This window comes from Protopterus annectens, chromosome 4.part1 (assembly GCF_019279795.1).
Source record: "Protopterus annectens isolate FY-2018-M chromosome 4.part1, PAN1.0, whole genome shotgun sequence".
NCBI lineage: Eukaryota > Metazoa > Chordata > Ceratodontiformes > Protopteridae > Protopterus > Protopterus annectens.
Window position 1 is genome coordinate 740,963,291 of NC_056734.1, and position 20,493 is coordinate 740,983,783.

General features: G+C 42.7%; 1 protein-coding gene across 1 annotated transcript in view; it reads right to left on the minus strand.

The window, feature by feature from the left end:
• Window positions 1-20,493, minus strand: part of LOC122801280 (arf-GAP with coiled-coil, ANK repeat and PH domain-containing protein 2-like) — a 2,104,317-nt gene that overhangs the window by 1,843,987 nt on the left and 239,837 nt on the right. The window contains exon 5 of the mRNA XM_044070827.1: window positions 9,679-10,378. Coding sequence (XP_043926762.1) covers window positions 9,679-10,378 — 700 coding nt within the window. The remainder of the gene's footprint in view (window positions 1-9,678; window positions 10,379-20,493) is intronic.

Consider the following 20,493-nt stretch of genomic DNA (forward strand, 5'->3'; position numbering starts at 1 on the left):
TTTTACAAATGCCAAGTGCTGAAGCAGCAATTTCTGACTGTCCGCCTGAATCAGGCAGTCGTCCAAGTCTGGGTAAATTTGGACGTTTCTCTGCCTGCAGTATGTAATGGCTGGAGCCAGGCACTTTGTGAATACTCTGGGTGCAGCAGATAAGCCAAAGGGAAGTGAAGAGAACTGTGCATAGAGCCCGTCCAAAAACGTAGATACTTCCTGCATGACTCCCTTATGGGGATGTGCAGTTAAGCTTCTTTTAAGTCTAGAGTGACTAACCAGGCATCCCTGGCTAGCACAGGGAGAAGCTGTTGCAAAGTAAGCATCTTGATTTTTGGGACCACCAGAAAGGTGTTGAGAATTTAAAGATTCAGGATTGGGCGCCAAGAGCCCTCGTTTCTGGGCACCAGGAAAAGTCTGGAGTACAAAACCCGGACCCCTTTGTTCTACTGGAACTGGCTGCAGAGCTCTTGATATTGAGCATGGAAAGTACTTGCTTTTGAGCCTCTGCCCACTGGTTTGGAGGAAGGTCTGGAAACCCCCTAGGGGTTGGCAGTGAATGGAAATAGAATTTGTACCCCCTGGGATACAACGTTGAGGACCCATCGGTCCTGAGTGATGGACATCCAGTTTTTTGCATGTAGGGCAAGTTTTCCTGCTAGAGGCACAAGCAGTTGGGCCAGGCTGGGAAGGAGACTTGAGAAGTCATTGTGAACTTTTTCCATAAGGGGGGGCTGCTTACCACTCTGTTTTTGGGGTGGGGGCACTCCATTGTTTAGATCTCTGCATACCCAGAGACTGTAGTCTGGATTGGCCTGTTTCCCCTGGGTCTCATCTGGGAAGGCCTGGAAGGGGCTGGAAAGGACCAGTTTTTTGAAGGCCAGTGCCTACTGAATCTAGCTGGTTGCACTTGTAAGAATTCTTTGACAGTTTGCACAGATTTGCTTTTTCTTCCATCTTTTTAAAAACTTCTGTTTTGGTGCCAGTCTTTAAATGAGTGTCTAGTAATTTTAATTTGACATGATCTGGCAAGGTTTGCTCCTTCAGCCAAGCATGCCTTCTCAGTACAGAACCAGTGACTGCAGCCCTGCAAGATGCTTCTAGGGCATAAAAGCCACACTGCAAGGTATGCTTGTTAACTTGGTTTGCAGAATGCATTAACTTGTAAATTTTATTTTCTGCACAATCTGGAAATAATGTCATTTTTTGTTTAATTAGTTCCATATGTTGCTGGTACTTCAACATGTGAAATTGCCAATTCAATGCATTGATAGCAAGAGTAGCAGAGGTATATAAAGCTCTGGAATCCCTGTCCGAAGGGGTAGGATATTTGGCTGTAGTAGCCTTAATACCTTTAGGTCCCAGGGAAATGATCTCTGAATCAGCAGTAGGATTCTTGAAAAGAAACTTGTGGGAATCTGGTATTCTGTAGCATCTGTCAGGTTTCCTAGGGGCCGGGGGGTAATGCACCTGGAAGTAAGACTGGATTCCATAAAAACATCATCTACAACATCCAGGACAGGGGGTATAGCTAGAGAGCTGTGCTGAGGCACTTCAAAATTATCACCTCTCTTTTTGGACTGAGGGTAGTCTTGGCATTTCCAGTGGAAATGCACTGAAAGTATGCAAGGTTTCACCAAAGAATAAATCCTCTGGAGGGGAAGCAGAGGGAATGGATTCCTCTGCATCTGAATCCTCATAAGCTGATAAGGGCATGTCCTGATAATCAGAAAGTTAAGAGTCATCGAACTCTTGGTCTGTAGAGTCAGAAGGAAACTCCATTCTTTGTCTCTTTGCAGGGGAAGGCTGGCTTCCCCTAATTAGGGTAACAAGGTCTTCAGCCATTCTAAACATTTGTTTTTGTGGCATGGGAGCTTGAGCATGCGCTTTGGTCGCCGTTTTTCTAGGCATAGTGCACACTCTGGGCCTAAGAAACTTGGTAGTTTTGGCTAAAAAAGTAGTCTGATTTGAACATCGGTAGGATGGAATACACCCTCGGAAGCCGGTGCCTGCACAGCGGCATCAGACCCATACAAGGTAAAGACATTGGCAGGTTCCATAGTCGAAGAAGCATCTCGCGGCATACCGGATTCTGAATGGGACTAAGTAGAGGCCTGTGAATCCATAGAAATGGGCATCAGGGGCTGCAAAGGCACCAGAGTCCTGGAACTGGCGACTAGCTTAATGGAAGCGTCGTCGGCAGTTTTGGACCTGTGCGGTCTGTATCTTTACATTTTTTCAGATCAGTAGTCGAATGGCTTAAAGCCATTTTGGAACGCGGAGAAGGAGAGCAAAAGAATTTAGTGACAAAGACAGCCCGACGACGAATGGTTCGGGTGTCAAGGCACAAAACCGACAGCAAGGGACATTGTGGTCTGGGCCTAAACAGGTGACGCAGTAAGAATGAAAATCTCTGAGGTATTTGCTTTCCACAGGCAAGACAATTGTTAACTTCTCTGACATCAGTTAGAGCAAGAAAAAAGAATCACCAACAGGGTACTTAGGTTTAGAAGACTTCAGGATTATAAACTCAAATGAAAATTTCAGGTAGCGGCCGACCAGCACTTGCAAACTGCTTCTGCTTCGTGCTCCTCCTCGGCAAAGAAAGACTGATGTAATGGCGTCAGCTGCTTGTTTTATACCCCCTGACAACCTGAAGTCATGGAAGCGACCGCATCCATCGCAAAAATACTAAGACACTGGTATTCGGGACGAATGAGGGCTACCTGCAGGCAGATAACCCCAAGTGTGATGACTGCAACAGTGAAACAAGAACATCATCAAATGTCAACCTTTAATTGTATTTCAGCCTATAGGCTGCTTTCTGTGCAAGATCACATTGCAGCATGTCTGGGTACCCACCCCTAACTCATTGCTGGGCGAGTTTTACATAAAATCAGCAGGTGGCTGCAAAAATGCTGTTTTTGCTTTTTATCATTTTAGATTCAGTCAAAAACAATTGCTCTTTTTGTGTTCAGTGGTTGTAATTTTCTATAAATGAGACAACTATATGCACATAGAAATACATTTTTAAATCTATGGCATATTACAATACTTTGGAAAGTATAAAAACATTTATTCAAAATATAACTTAAAATGTGCTGACCACCTCCAACTATGTTTACCACACCAGAACATTGCACTATTTAACATAACTTGTTTTAATACAATACATTTGATCCCTTTGTGGCAAACATTTGCTTAAGAGCTTAAAAAAACAAGACACTGAAAATGGCTTCCTAGCTTTAAGGTACAAACTCAGTATGCCTACTGTTGCACACTACTCTGACTCATGCCTTAGCATTTATACAGAACTGAGGGATCCACATTACAACAGTCTGTGGAAAGCAACTGCTATTATGCCTAGATCAAGTCCTGCAAATACTCAGTGAAAATAAGTCACCAAGGCCTTGCTGGCCATCATTATATCACATAATGCTTAAAGTACTACCACTAGCCGAAAACTGTTTCAGTTGTTAAATAGGTAGGCAAGTTAGTCAGTCTCACTCTTTTCAATCAAGAGAGAGGCTCTATGACAACAAATCAAACAATACAGATAATTCCAAAGGGGAATAACAGTTTAGATATAAACATGCTTATTTCATACTTATGACAGACACTTAACAGTGGGTAGCACAAAGTACTGTTTTACAGAGGTTCTTAACCTCAAACTATGAGTCTAAATATACTACTTCCAAGGCCTTCGACTAAGACAAGAGAATGTATACATTTTCCTTTACTCTGGGTTGGAGCAACCTCGAGCACAGATATCAGGGATATGATGGCAGTGCCTAACAATGGAGGGGGGCTGGGGGGGGGGGGGTAGGATGGCTTTCCCTATAAAAAAGATTTTAAAATACTTTTGTTTCTTTCTGTGGTGGTCAAATGGGGTTGCAGACAGTTTAGTCAGTAAACCAGGCATTAGGCAGGCTGAGATCAAGATGTGGACTCAAATGTATCAATAATGTGAAAAGATAGGAACAAAGTTGGCTTCAATGAACATTTTCAAGCTCTGCCTGGAGCTCACAAAAGGTGCAGTTTGAACAATTGCAAAGTAGTAACCAAGCAGATAATCTAAATGAAATATTTTGTACTAGTACAAGCAGAGTCAATATACGTCATTATCTGACATAGCACAAAGTTATTACAAAAATAAAGTTACTTAGGTGGGAAAAAAGGTGAGCCCCCTTACACAGACTGCTATCTCACATGATTAGCTCCACAGATGTTACATTTTTCTTGTACATTTCACATAATCTGGCAACCTTACTTTGCAAATACAAACCTTTAATTCTGGTTCAAAAACTTCTGCTTCAAAAAAACTATCATTATTCCAAGTAAAACTGCAGTTAAAACAACTTTATAACAAGCACTGCCTTCATAGAAGTAAATATGTGGCAGGGTTTATTTAATTTGAAAGAAGAGGAAACCAATCCTTAAAACTAGGTCAATGAAGTATTTATGAGTATGAATTAAAAATGACCCTGGTGTGGCAGCTAAGGATATGTTGGAAGAGACTAAACAAAAGACAATACAAACACTAAGAAAATAAAAGCCTTGTTATATGGATATAAGATACATGCAGTTAAAATGTTTTTAGCCCCATCACAGCATGAGGTTCTCCCGTTCGATTCTCGGCTGGGGCGCCTTCTGTGTGGAGTCTGGATGTCCTCCCCGTGGTCTAGTGGCATTCAAAAGACATGCGTAGAATGGGTGTGCCTTCGTTGAAGGTTGGGCTGGATACTCGTTACCGTAAAACTCTACTGCCAATCATTAGCGGACCAGAGTTCCGCTGTGGCGACCCCTACCCGGGAAAAGCTGAAACAAGTCTTACACAAGGGTCATAGTTTTATCAACCAGAGAAGAAGTTATGGACAGCAATTAATAAAGAACTAAAGGACTAAAGGACTTTATCTGGGTGGGGAAGACAGTAAGAGTCAAGTGGGATAAACATTCTTTCAGTAGAACAGGGCAGATTGGGATTACCAGATTTGAAGGGGTATTTCAGAGCAACACAATATACATAGCACAAGCAGAAAACTATAATTCAAAATGGAAAGGGATGATGATAAAACAAGGGGGATGCTCAAGAAACAAGGAGAGAGTGGGATTTTGGATGCCGGCCTTTAATGAGAGCAATAATCATGCAGAATATATGATACATATAAGTATCCTAATATCCCAAGAACCAAGCAAACACAGGAATGGAAAAAGGAGATTATGCCGATAAGGATGATTGCAATTAGGCATACAGAAAATAACTAAGAGGGGGTTGAAATTTACTGGATAAAAGTGGCAAAGGAACCAAGGTTTTGGAGCAAATAACTAGAGGGAAAGATGATAGAACGGGAAGATGCTAAAAATTTAATTGGACTGCAGGTTAGAAATTGCCTTCCCTGTCAAAGATTGATACAGTATAGGCAAAGATAAAGAAATAGGAGGGTCCTAAATGAAAGACCGGCACCATTAGCGTTTTTAGTAGAATCTAAAATAGAAGCCACCATTAAAAAAGGAATAATTAGTCGAACATATAAAACATTGCATAATAAAGTATAGTTGTGTAAAATCTCACCATAACCATAGATGTCCTTCTCTTCTATATGTTGCAGTATCTATTACATGAGGGAGTCTACCTCGGGTTGACTCGTACATCCAGCCGTTTTACCAAAGATAAATGCTACTGCGAAGGTACGTGCGTTGGCCCACATCACTCAGCATATGTCTGCCATAAATGGACGTTGGGTATAAAGCAGATATCAGCACGCACCTACCTCAGAAGTGAATGCCACAGGGCACCAGCCTGTAAGGAGCAAGTACCCGAGAGTCAGGTAAGCGTCAGGGGGAAGGGCAGAGTGGGAAACTATACTGCAACATATAGAAGAGAAGGCCAGCTATGGTTATGGTAAGATTTTACACAGCTATACCATGTCCTTCTATTCATATGTTGCAGTATCCATTACATGAGGGAGAGTACAAAAGCTCATGCTACAGAAGGACTGGGAGGGGGAACAAAGGCATTTTCCACAAAGCAATGTAAAATAGCTCTGGCAAATCCTGCTCTGGACCTGGAAATGACATCCAATTTATATGTTTGGTGAAAGTGTGGACAGGTGACCATGTAGCTGCCTCTAAATTGGCAGCTGTATCCAGGCCTTTAAAGAGAGCCCCAGAAGGGGACACAACCCTAGTAGAGTGTGCCCTCACTGGGAAGGGAAGCCTTTTACCACAGGCTGTGCAGGAGGAGATTGTTTCCTCGTGGATCTGAAAAACTGTCTGCTTGGAAACAGGGTCTCCCAGGCCTCTTGGGTGATATAAAAGAGCCTGATTTATGAATGGATTTGGTCTTAGCCAAGTAGCATCTGAGTTGTCTATGCACATCCAAGGAGTGAAGGATCCTTTTGCTAAAGAACTGTGGTGAAGGAAAGAAAGTAGGCAGACTGATGCCCTGATTTAGGGAAAGTTCATAAAATCACCTTGAGCATGAAGGATGGGTTAGTACACAGGCAAACCCTGTCCTTATGGAAAACTGTGAAAAGGCGAGAAGCCATGGGGGCTTGCAGTTCAAATACCCTTTTGGCTGAAGTAATAGCCACCAAAAGAACAGTTTTCCATATGCAGTGTGGACAAGTGGAGTCCTTAGCTGGTTCAAAGGGAGGTAAGGTAAGCTTTTCCAACACGAAGTTAAGATCCCAAGGAGGGGGGAAATAGGCTTCCTTGGAGGTCTAATGTACAGGACTCCTTTCAGAAAAAGCCTGACTTCCAACTTGGAAGCCAAGGGAGGTGTCAAAGGTAAACCTGCTGAGATGGCAGAAAGATGTGCCTTGATGGAAGATGACAAGCCAGTGTTCATTAATTCACACAGGTAAGACCACCACTGGAGGTTATAATGACAGTGGTTGAAAGTTGTGTTTTAGACACCAAACAGAAAATCTTTTCCACTTGGACAGACAAGATTTTCTGGGAGTGGGTTTTCTGGCCTCCTGCAAAACCTGAAGCACATCCTTACTATAAAGGTGTCTAAAGAGAATAAACGCCCTGTCACCCACAGTGTAAGGTTCAGGGTGGTTATTTGGGGGTGTGAGTGCTCCCTTTTCCTGTCAGAGTACGTCCATCCTATTTGTGGTGATTGTAATTGGCCAGATGATTTAGAAGGGGGAAACAGTGCTGCCTTGGTCAAAAGGGGGTCAACCAATATCTGAGATTGTTCTCTCAGAATTTTCAGTAGAACTTTTTGTAGAAAAGGAAAGGGGGAATGCATAAGCAAACATCCCCTTCTATACACCCCCAAAGAGTGTACATCTTGGAGCAGTAGCTTGGAAGTTGTCTGTTCATGGGGGAGGCAAACAAGCCTACCTGAGGTATACTCCATTGATGGACCAGGTCCAGGAACACATTCCTGTTTAACATTCATTCGTGGGATTGGGTCAAGGACCTGCTTAATTCTGCCATCACATTTTTGGCTGAGGGGATGTAGACGGCCAAGAGGGACACCAGACTCTGTGGAGCAATTACTCACGCCTGCAAAGCCAATCTGCATAGGATGAAGGATTTTGTGCCCCCCCCAACTTACTGATGTACCACAGCACCGTTGTATTGCCTGTGTACCATCTCAGCACTCCTGGAAGGATCAGAGTCTTAAAGATTTGTAGGACAAAGATCAAGGCTCTCGTTTCCTTGATGGTGATGTGTTCCCTCTGTTGGGAGAGGGTCCATAAGTCTCTCACTCTCCAGTTTCCCCGAGTTGCCCCCTCCCAACCAGAGTCTGATGCATCTGTGTACAGATCCTAGTTGGGGGGCAGGAGGTTGGAGGGGAAGGCCTGGATTTTTTGAAATCTGAGCAATCCACCACTCTAGCTCCTTGGATAGGCAAGGTAAGAAGGGGACCATAAACTTCAGAGGGTGTAGGTGTTGTTTCCAGACTGTCCTTAGGAACCACTGAACTAAACTGCTGAACAGACCAAGTAACTGCGAAATATCCAAAAGCCACAGGACCCGGAGCCAACTAAAAATCACCAACAAACTTTAATGTTCTTTAAAAAGCAACAAATCCAACCAAGCGCTTTCACCTAGCTTCTGCCAGGCTTTCTCAAGGACTGAATACAAATACATTAATTCATTCCTTATTTAAATACATTATTTTAACATCAGCTGGTCAACAATTAATGAATTACATAGTAATACTCAAGCAATCTAACACTTAAAAGACTAATAGATCCCTAACTCTACACCTTCCTTCTACCATTTATACATTTTTATTCCCCTGTTCAACCCCATTAAAATGCTTAAAGCCTAGCTTTCCTTAATTTTAAAACTGGTGCAATATTAATATTTTCATTCAATCCTGGGAACCTTGTAGCATCTAATTTAAGCTGCCAGTACAATTCACGGTATTCCAACTGTGTCTTCCAGCTCCCTCCTCTCACTTCTGGGGTGATCTGTTCCAGTACCATAAATTTTAGTTTCATCTCCCTACATTTTTGGGAATGCTTAAAGAACGCATTTGTTTCCTTACCACTGGCGATGTCATAAAAATGCTCATATACCCCTCTTCTAAGGGGTCTTTTTGTTTTGCCAATATAAAAGCCTAAGCAAAGGGTACAGACCCCTAGGTACACCACCCCTTTTGATGCACAACTGTAATAATTGTGCGATCTGACCCAGAATTTCCTCTGGGGTAAATATAATGTACCTAGGTTTAATATGGCAGAACATTGATTGCAGTGATTACACTTAAATGTCCCTGTTTTGTTCTTATTCGTTTTAACATTTTCCTTCTTTTCAAACCATTCTTTTAAATTATGTCCTTTCCTTCTTATAAAATGAGGGTTTCCCAAAAATAATTCCTTCCAATCCTCATTCATCCCCAAAATCGGCCAATATTTTAAAATAATTGCCTCTATTTCTTGTGTCTTGTTTGAAAAAGTGAGCACAAAATTATTTCTGTTTTCAATGTCAGACTTCTTTTCCTGTTGTCCCTTTTGTGGTATTATGTTGCCTAATCCTAGAAAAGGTGGATATTTTGCTTCTCTATTGTTCCTGACTTCTTGAATCATCCTATCTATTAAGTCTTCTGGGTATCCTTTCTCCAAAAATAATCCTTTGAGGGTATCCCTCTCCTTCCTAAAACTTTCCGTCAAACTAGACATTCTTGAGGCCCTAATTAGCTGTCCTTTGATAATACCCTTTTTTTGGTAAAAAGGGTGTCCACTATTAAAATCTAAAAAAGCATTGGAAAAAGTTGGTTTCCTAAATATTTGAGACTGAAATTTGGAATTGGCATAGTCCTTCATTAGCCTGATGTCCAAATAATGTAATTCATTTAAATCCATTTCGTAAGTGAATCTTAAAAAATCCGTGCTGGAATTCATAAACTGCATAAACATTTTTAATTCATTTTCCGTCCCAGCCCATAGTAAATAGATATCATCCAAATAACGTCTGTAAAATCTTATTTTCCCTTTCCATGGGCTGTTAAACGCATTGTTTTGTTCCCAGTGATGTAATACTAAATTTGCATACACTGTGGCACAGGGTGTTCCCATCGCCACCCCCTTTCTTTGTCTGTAAAACTTTTCTTTGTCTGTAAAACTCACCTTTAAATAACATAAAATTATCTAGTATTATTTCCATAAATTCTGACATCAAGTTAATGTTTCTGCTATCCAATCCAGTTTCTTTATTCAATACCTCTCCAAACCATTTTAATCCTATTTGGTGCGGAATACTGGGGAATAATTCTACCACATCTATGATCAACATCCATAGTTGCGTATCAAACCATGTGTCGTTAATGTCTTTTAAAAATTCCCAAGAATCCTTGCAAATGTGTCCTATTACGGACATAAATTCCTTCAGCTTTTCATCAATAAACTTAGCTAGTGGCTCCGTGATGCTTCCTGCACCTGCCACTATTGGCCTGAATCTCAATTGTTCCAACCCTTTGTGCGTTTTCGGTATCCCGAAAATAACTGGAATCTTAGGCTTGTCTACATGTAGGAAATTGTATATCCTCTCATTAATAACCCCCTGTAATAAATGATCATACAATAAGTATTCAATTTTTGAATGGGCTATATTCATTTCATTTTTGGATATCACTTCATATTGTTCTTCATCCTGCAACATTTCATAAATATGAGCATCATAATCCACCTCATACATCAGTACCACCCCCCTCCCATTGTCTGGTTTCATAATTCTGCAGCCTTCTTTTTTCAACAATTCCATCAATTCCCATTCTTTTGGTTCCAGATTACTAAACTGCACCTGTTTTGAACTTGTTCTCATTTGTCTTAGATCTTTCTCTATCAGTTCTCCAAAAATATTTAAAATAGGGTGGGTTAAAAGTGCTTTTCCTAGTTGACCTTTGATCTGATTTGGGTTTACCCTTGAACATTATTTTTAAATTGGTCTTAAAAACATTTTTAAATCCATTATTATTTCTGGAACATTAGTTGCTTAGAGAGGAACGAAATGAAGCCCTTTGGAGAACAGGCTGAAGTATTCTTGTGTAGGTGTCAGGTCAGTGTAGTTAAAAATGGAAAAATTATCCTTCCTATACACAATCTGTCTTTCAACATACCCTTGTAAATTCAGGGGACTTCCTCCAGCTTCTATATTCGATTGTAAAAACTGTTCCACGTCTGCTGTTGTTGCCTTACCCCCTTCCCCCCTCTGTTGGGGGGCTGTTGAAAATCCTGCACTGAATACTTCCTATTTCTTTCAGCCAGCCTTTCTCTTCTCCTAGGTTGATCTATTGTGTTGCTCAAATCATCGTTATTAAGGTTGCCCTCTTCTTCTAACCTTCTAGGGCCTACATCCAGATTGACTTGTCCATTCCTTCCCCTCCCTGTATTCTTGTAAATCCCTATCTAATTTCCTAATCTTTCTACTTAAAATTTTATTACAAAATTGATCCACTTCAGTAAACATTTTGTCATAATCTCTCTTAATACTGTTAAACTCTGTCCTTAGTCATTTTTTCATTCAAATCATTTAATCCTTTCATTAATAATTCAGTTTTGCTCATATTCTAAAATCATTAAATTCATCATTTCAAGACCAGCATTGTCAAAAATTGCACAGTTTTTCATAAAACACAGTTCCCAACTGTAGATTATTGGGAAATTTATAAAAACGCAACCCTTTTGGTATACGTTTAACACGTATGCATTCTTTTAAATAATCTATCTCCAGTTGTTTGCTTTTTAATGTGTACAGTTTATCTTTGAAGATGCCAAGATTACTTTCAACACCTTCATTTATAAAATTACTGTTCACAGTACCTTGCTGGAAATAAAAACGTTGACCAGCCCAAATATCAAAGTTAAAGTCCTTTGGTGTTCCGTTATGGACCCCTCCTTGTCCGCCTCTGTTTTGCTGTCCCTGTTACCATAGCATTATTTTGGTTCCTGCTTCCGCTAGGTTCATCATTACCACTTGCTAAGGGTACCAGGGGAATGGTGGAAGCCACAAACCCCAAGAGCCTTGGAAATTCCCTGGCGGACAGGCCTTGGAGAAAGAATTTCCTGGAAATACGAAGCGAGGGTCTGACTTTTGTCTGGAGATAGACAGGCCATCATCTGCACTGAAAGAATCCTGCATCCTAGGAATACATGGTCCTGGGAGGGGGGGAGATCAGAGAAGATTTTTGAAAGTTTACAGTAGACCCTAGCCCTTTCAGCAGGGAGCTGGAACACTTCATGTGCTGTTGAACCAACTGTGGGGAAGATGCCTGGATGAGGATATTGTCCAGGTAAGGGAACAGAGGGGATCCCCTGCATTCTGGTGAAGGCAATGACTAGGGCTAAATACTTTATGAACATTCTTGGGGCCGTAGAGAGACCAAATGGCAAAGCACAGAAAGTACAGTTGTGTACACTTACCATAAATGTAGATGTTAGAGTGTATTCACTGTTGCAATCATTACATTTGGGTAATCTGAGGGCAGGTTGCCCTCAGTCAGCTTGATTAACAAAGTCTTGGGCCCTGCGTCGGTTGCTGTCCCTTCTTCCATGACATCAGGTCATCAGGGATATAAAACATGCATCCGATGCCATTACATCAGTTTTTCTTGCCCCAGATGTCAGGTGCCCCCCAGCGGGGAGCAAATAAAATTAAAAACAGAAAAATATACCTCCAACCAAAAGCAAATACACCAAAAAGGCTTTTAAGCATAGTAAAAGAAAGTAGAGGTATAGCCACAGAAAACTAGGGGGCTGGCTGGAGGGAGGGTAACCAGGACTGCAACAGTGAACACTCTAACATCTACATTTACGGTAAGTGTACACAACTGTACTATTTTCTTAGTGTTTCACTGTTGCAGTCATTACATTTGAGTAGATTCCCAAAGCTATGGTTGGGAGGAGGAGTTTATACAGAATTAGGGCCAGCTATAAGGCCCTGCAAGACAGCAGTGGCAAAGCCAGCTCTGTATGTAGAGAAAATTGGTAAATGATCATGCTTGGTGAAAGTATGTACAAAACTCCAGGAAGCAGCATCTAGAATAACCCTGGTAGGAACACCTCTGAGAAAGGCTGCAGAAGTAGATGCAGGCCTCGTGGAGTGAGATCTGATCCCCTGGGGGAAAGGTTTTCCATGGTGCTTACAGCAGAAATGAATGCAATGGCTTACCCATTTAGAAATGGTTTGTTTTGAAATAGCCTTCCCCTCTGCCCCTGCAGCAAATGCTACCAGCAATTGCTCAGATTTTCTTCAAGATTTAGTCCTGTCAAAGTAGACTAAGTTGTCTGTGCACATCGAAGGAATGCAGAATCCGTTCCCCCTTTGTTCTGCGGATTGGAAAAAAAGGTTACCAAATGAATGGACTGATTAAGAACCAAAGTGGAAACCACCTTGGGCATGAAGGATGGATTGGTCCTCAAAGATAACCTGTCCGCATGAAAGATGATGAAAGGCTCCACTGCCATAAGGGCCTGTAATTTAGATATCCTTCTAGCTGAATTGATTGCTAAAAGGAAGGCTGTTTTCCAAGAAATAAATTTCAAGTCTGCAGTAGCAGCTGGCTCGAAAGGAGGTAGAGTGAGTTTTTCCAAAACAAAGTTAAGGTCCCAGGTAGGGGCTCTCCTGGGTGGTCTCAAGTTCTTTGCCCCTCTAAGATACTGCTTGAGCAGGTGATGAGAGAAGAGGGAAGGGGTTCTGTGTTATAATGAGCTGAAATAGCTGAAGTGTGGATTTTAACAGAGGAAAAAGACAGGCCTTTGTGAGGTAAATTGGGCGCTGCTGTGCTCATCCCTAAAGATTGGTTCCAGGCACATAATCTTTTCCATTTGTCGGCATAAAATTTTCTAGTACTAGGTCTTCTTGCCTCCAAGATGACATCCATTACAGGTTTGCTGAGGGATAAGGGCGAATTTAAATGATTAGCCAGGCTGCAAAGGTTCAGTGTTGGAAGCTGAGGGTGCAGAATTTGGTTCTCCTGAGACAGCAAAGAAGGGGTCTGAGGCAAGTGCCATGGAGATTTGTGACGCACTGCGCAGGAGTGGGTACCAGTGTTGGCATGGCCAGTCTGGAGCAATCACAATCATTCTTGGTCTGCCCTGTTTGACTTTTAGCAGAACTTTGGAGAGCAGAGGCAGAAAGGGGAAGGTGTAGACCGATAGGTTTTTCCAAGTAAAGGACAGAGCATCCACTTTACAGGCTTCTTTGTGGGTAGTCCTTGTGCAAAACTTGTCCAACTGGTAGTTCAGGGGTGAAGCAAATAGATCTATGTCTGGTCTCCCCTATTTGCTTGTCAACATGTTGAAAATCCGTGGTTCCAGTTTCCACTCGTGCGAGTCCATGAGATTTCTGCTTAGTCCGTCTGCCAGTGTATTCAATTTTCCTGGCAGGAATTGAGCTTGTAGGTGCACTTGGTAGCTCAAGGATGTGTTCCACAATACCATGGCTAGTCTGCAGAGGTAAGAATGTGCACCCCCCTGCTTATGTTCCACATAACTGTGGTGTTGTCAGTCTTTACCATTAGTTGTCCTGGAAGAATGTAGTCCTTGAAGGCTGTCACAGCATTCTGTACAGCTAATATTTCTTTTTGATTGATATGTAGGTGCATTTGACTTGGGTTCCATTTGCCCTGAATGCACTTTCCTGCCAGATGAGCCCCCCCCCAATGCATAGTCTGATGCATCTGTAGTTAGGGTTTGGGCGGCAGGGGGTAGTGTGAATGGCAGTCCCTTGTTTTGGTGGCAGGTTTCTGCCCACCATAGGAATTCCAGGCGTAGGCAAGGTATGATAGGAATTATTGTTACCAGGCTATGACAATGTTGACTCCATAGACTTAAGTACCACTGTAGTTTCCTCATATGCAGTCTTGCATATGGCATTAGAACAACGCAGGAGGTCATGATCCCCAAGGCTTGCAGTATTTGTCTTGCACATAGCAGGGTTTGTGGCACCTTGTCTGAAGTAAGTTACCAAATGAATTTGCTTCTCTAGCATGAGGACAGCCATCTGGGCAGTTGTATTCAAGCTTGCACCCAGGAATGTAATCTGTTGAGAGGGTACCAGTTGTGATTTCTTTTCATTTATGGTGTACCCCAGACAAGTTAGAACGCTGTTTACAAACGTCAGATAATTTAGAAGTATGCCCTGGTTTTCTGCCTGAATTAGACAATCGTCCAGGTATGGATATATTGAATATTTCTTTGACTGCAAAATGCAATAACTGGAGCCAGGTACTTCGTGAATACCCTGGGTGCAGTAGACAAGCCGAAGGGCAGTGCAGAGAACTGAAAATGCAAGTAGCTTGCTTTGAAGCGTAGGTATCTTCTGCAAGATTCCCTGATTGGGATGTGCAGGTATGCTTCTTTTAAATCTAGAGTTGCCAACCAGGCATCTTTGCCTAGCATAGGAAGTAACTGGTGAAGAGTCCGCATCTTGAATTTTGAAATGTCCAGAAAGGTGTTTAGAGTAGACTGGTCCAGAACTGGACGCCATGATTAGTCTTTTCTGGGTACCCCTGGAATAGAAACCTTGTCCCTTTTCCTCTTCTGGTACTGGTTGAATAGCCTCCTCTTCTGGTACTGGTTGAATAGCCCCCATGGTTAAGACGGAAAATACTTGTTTTTCAGCTTCTGCCCACTGATTTGGGGGCAAGTGTGGCCACCCGTTTGGTGTTGGCAACTGATCTGTATCCCTAATCTACTATATTACTATATTATTTTAAAAATTGTCCTGAGTGAGTAGTGAGTTTTTCATGAATGAAGACCTTCCCCCAAAGGGCTAAATAAAAGATAAGTGTGGGGTTTTTAAAAAGGAAGTCATTGAGACTGTTTACCATTAGGGGTGTGTCTGTTATTTTCCAATTGGAAGTGGAGGTCCCCCATTGCTTAGTTCTGAGAGTCCCCTGGGACTCAAACAGTACAGTTTTGTACCTACCATAAATGTAGATGTTCGAAGATCCACATTGCTGCAGTCCTTACACTTGGGTAGTCCGCTGTCCTCGGTCGGCCCGAATATCAAAGTATAAGGCTGGCGTCGTCAAGGCGCATAAGACTGACATCAGAGCGTCAGGGTATAAATGCGCTTCACCGACGTCTTATCCTCTGTCTTTTCTTGCCCCAGATGTCAGAAGACCCCAAACAGAAAGGTCACAGCCAAAAGACAGCAAACAACCAACCAACCACCCTTGCACTAATAATATGTACAATATATACAATATACACAATATTTACACCCAAACTACACAACCGCCTCTAACTACAGAGGGGAAGGAGGGAGGTAAATTGGACTGCAGCAATGTGGATCTTGAACATCTACATTTATGGTAGGTACAAAACTGTACTATGTTCTTCATCTCACATTGCTGCAGTCCTTACTTATGGGTAGAATCCCAAAGCAGTGGTAAGGGTCGATGGCAAAACTATAAAGCATAAGGAGCTGCCAAAATGCCCTGTAAAATAGCAGTGGCAAAACCAGGCCTAGATTTAGAGTAAAGAGGAAGGTGGCAATGCAAAGAAAAAGTATGCACTGAACTCCAAGTAGCTGCCTCCAAAATATCTTTAGTTGCCACCCCTTAGAAAGCTGTAGAAGTGGCAGTAGCCCTAGTGGAATGAGGCCTAATCCCAGCTGGAATCTCCTTACCATGATGGGAATAACAGAAAGCAATGCAAAACCCAATCCACTTAGAAATAGTTTGTTTTGACACAGGCTTGCCCTGAGAACTCAAAGCAAAAGAAACAAACTGCTGAGACTGCCTGAACCCCTTGGTTCTGCTCAAATAATATTGCAACTGCCTGTGAACATCTAAAGTGTGCAAAATCTTTTCCCCTTTATTTTGGGGGTTTGCATAAAAAGTAGGCAAATGAATAGTTTGGTTTAAAGCCACACTAGAAACCACTTTAGGCATAAAGGAAGGATTAGTACGCAAAGATACCCTATCCTTATGAAAAATTAAGAAATGGCCAACAAAAAAGCAGTCTTCCATGATAAATATTTCAACTCTGCAGTAGCTGCAGGCTCAAAAGGTTGTAGAGTGAGTTTCTCCAACACAAAATTGAGATCCCAAGCAGGAGTAGGAGCTCTACGTGGGGGTCTTATATTCTTTGCCCCTCTAAGAAATTGCTTGAACAAAGGATGAGAAAACAATGGTGGGTCACAGTCATAGTGAGCAGAAATTGCTGCAGCATGAACCTTAATAGAAGAGAAAGGACAAACCTTTGTCCAGTAACTCAGTAAGATATTGAAGAGCCACACTTAAATTAGGCTCAGAAACATCAAATTCCTTTGCTGCACTCCAAAATAAAAATCTCTTCCATTTATCAGCGTACACTTTCCTTGTACTAGGCCTTCTGGCTTCCAAAATAACATTCAAAACTTGCTGTGGAAGCTGAGACCCTCCAGGGTTCAAAACAGAATATGCCAGGCTGTTAGGTACAAAGACTGAAGTTTAACATTGAGTAAATGACTGTTGTCCTGAGAAAGCAGGTGTGGAATCAAAGAAAAGGCCATGGAGGCTCCCGTGCAGACTTCTCAGTAATGGGTACCAGTGCTGTCGAGGCCAATCTGGAGCTATTAAAATCATCTTTGGCTTGTCCTGTCTGACCTTCAAGAGTACCTTTGGGAGGAGAGGCAGAGGTGGAAAGCCATACACATGAAGATTGCTCCAATTGAAAGAAAGAGCATCCACTTTCCAGGCTGTGGGATGAAACCTTTTTGTGCAAAACTTTGGCAGCTGGTAGTTTAGTGGAGAAGCGAACAGATCTATGTCTGGAGTTCCCCATGACACTGTCAATTTCTGAAATACATGAGGATCCAATTTCCACTCGTGGGGATCCATAATTTGTCTGCTCAACACATCTGCTAAGGAGTTCTGTGCTCCTGGCAGAAACCTTGCCTGAAGATTGAGCTGTAAACTGAGAGCAGTCTCCCACAAAATCATTGCTTGCCTGCATAGAGGATAAGAATGTGTTCCCCTTGCTTGTTGATGTACCACATGACAGTTGTGTTGTCTGTTAGAATCAACACCTGCCCTGGAAGAAGTAAATCCTTGAAAGCCATTAATGCAAATTGGACTGCTAACATCTCCTTCAAGTTGATATGTAGATGTTGTAGTCTGGCAGGCCACGTGTCTTGTATCCACTTTTCCATTTAGATGAGCTCCCCAAGCTTTGTCTGAGGCATCTGTCGTTAGAATCTGACTCGCCTCTGGTCAGGTCACAGAGTCCCTTGTTTAGGTGACATTCCTGAGCCCACCACAAAAATTCCTTTTGAATGCAAGGTATTATCTGAATGACAGTGTCCATATCTTGGCAGTGCTGTGTCCATACATTTTGAGATACCATTGTAGCTTCCTCATATGCAGTTTGGCATTGGGAAGCACCAGAATACAAGATGCCATGAACCCCAAGGCTTGAAGGACTGTCCTTGCAGTCTGCCTGGACTGATGAGACAATTGATGGAAGTAAAAGGAAAGATTCTTTTGTTTGTCCGGGGTCAAAAGGCCATCTGGGATGCTGTATTCAGTCTTACACCCAGAAAGCACATGTCCTGAGAGGGTACTAGACTGGACTTTATTTCGTTCACAGAATACCCCAGGCATCTTAGCACTGCTATCACATATTGCAGATGATGAAGAAGTTCGTCCTTGTCTTGAGCCAGAATCAGGCAATCGTCCAAATAAGGATAAATCTGTATTCCTCTTTAGCCTGAAGAAAGCTATCACTGGAGCCAGAACTTCCGTGAACACTCTGGGTGCAGTAGATAAGCCAAAGGGCAATGCAGAGAACTGATAATGAGAAGTCCCAGCCAGCAACGCAGATACTTCCTGCAACTTAGTCTGATAGGAACATGAAGGTAAGCCTCCTTGAGATCCAGAGTTACCATCCAGTGATCTTTGCCCAGCAGAGGTAAAAGCTGTTGTAACGTCAACATTTTGAACTTTGGAATGTCCAGATAAGTGTTGAGGATAGATAAATCCAAAATTGGTCTCCACGTGTTCCCTTCTTTGGTACTAGGAACAGGCGAGAATAAAATCCTAGGCCCACTTCTGACAGAGGGAACTGGCTGTACTGCCCCTATTTGAAGTAGCAGAGAAATTTGTTTGTGAGCCTCTATTCTTTGCTGAGGAGGAACGTCTGGCATGCCTTTGAAAGGAGGCAAGGTATGGAAATAAAACTTGTAACGTTGGTGTAGGATATCGAATACCCATCTGTCTTGGGTAATTAAACTCCAATTTTGCTTGAAAAGTGCCAACCTTCGTCCCAAAGGTGCTGCCAGGGAAGAGGCTCTGGCAGCTGAAAATGCAGGTCATTGGGCCTGTTTACGAAAGGACTGACCCCTGCCCTCACCTGCAGACTGTGCAGGTGAACTCCATGTTCTAGGCCTGAAAGAGCCCTGAGCTCTGCCCCTACCACGCCTAGATCTACCCCTAGACTGGGAATCATAAGAAGGATCGTCCACCCATTGGTAGGCCAATTTCTACTAAACTTTGGAGGCTGAACCTGCAAAAATCTTTAACAGTCTGCATAGACTTAGCCTTGTCTTCCATTTTCTTTAAGACTGCCTCCACAGGAGGACCAAACAACACATCAGACTGTAAAGGAGCATCTAAAATCCTTGTCTTAACATGGTCAGATAAATTCTGATCCCTCAGCCAGGCGTGCCTGCGAAGAACTGACCAGTGGCAGCCACCCTAGAAGAAGCCTGTACAGCATCAAAACCACATTGCAAAGAATGCTTACCCACCTGTTCAGAAACATGTACCAAATCCTGTAATTCTTTACACTCAATACCTCTGCTAGAGCATCTACCTTAGACTTCAATTGAGAAAGTAGATAGTTTTGATATTTCAACATGTGAAACTGGCAATTCAAAGCCCTCATAGCTAAGGTGGAAGAGGTATACACTTTCTTTCCCCATCTATCCAAAGCCCTGGCCTCTTTATCTAGAGGAACCAGATTTTTACAACAGAAGCCTTGACACCCTTAGGCCCCTGACTAACAGTTTCTGGGTCCGCCCTAGGACTCTTAAACAGATATTTATGAGCTTCAGGCACCCTGTAATACCTATCCGGTTTAACAGGAGCCGGAGGGAAAGAATCAGGATTAAGAGAAGCCTCTGCAAACACATCTTCCACAACATCGAGCACAGGAGGTATAGCCAAAGGCCTATGCTGGGGTAAAACAAAATTCCCTAAGCCTTTTCCAGCAATCAGAGAACTCCTGTCCTTCCCACTTAAAATGTTCCCTCATGGAATGAAGAGTCTCTGAAAAGAAAAATCCTCTGGAGGAGAAGCAGAAGGAGTAGAATCATCCACATCAGAATCAGAATAAGGAGAATACTCCTGCAAGTCTTCAGCAGAAGACTCTGAAACATCAGAAGCCTGCTCAAAACTCCCAACTCTGGTTCCACCCTAGGCCTCTTATCAGGAGGGGCAAAGAACCTCTAATCAAAGTAATCAAATCTTCTGCCATTTTAAGCATGTGCTTCTTGGGCACAGATCCTGATGAACTAGGAGTGACACCAACAGAAGCTAAACCTGGCCTGCCTCTGGGAGAAGCCTTAGAAACAGAAGGAGAGGCCTAACCACCTTAGGAAGGGAGGGAGTACAGTAACCAGAGAAGCCCCTTCAGCCTGACCTGCCTCCTGAGAGGCCACATCCTGCAATAACAAAGTCTCCCCCTGGGACTCCAGAGAAACCTCCAGCGGAACCCCTGTTCCACCGACACCTCTAAAGAACCGGCGTCCAACGGACGAATCTTCCTGCCTGGGCTTAGCTGCTTTGTCTTTGCGCTTCTTAGAAGCGGCGCCGGAGCATCCGACGGCATATTATAATTACACCGCTTCCAAAGACTAACCTGGCACAATCTAACCTTCGCTTATAGTGCACTTATTGAACCTAGCACAAAAGCAACACCCAACAACGCCGTGCTCAGGCCCCAAACAAGGAATACACAAAGTATGATAATCTCTATGCGTATCTGTTTCCCACAAGAAATACAGTTATTCACTTTTTCTGACATCCGGTAAACCACTGAGGCAAGAAAA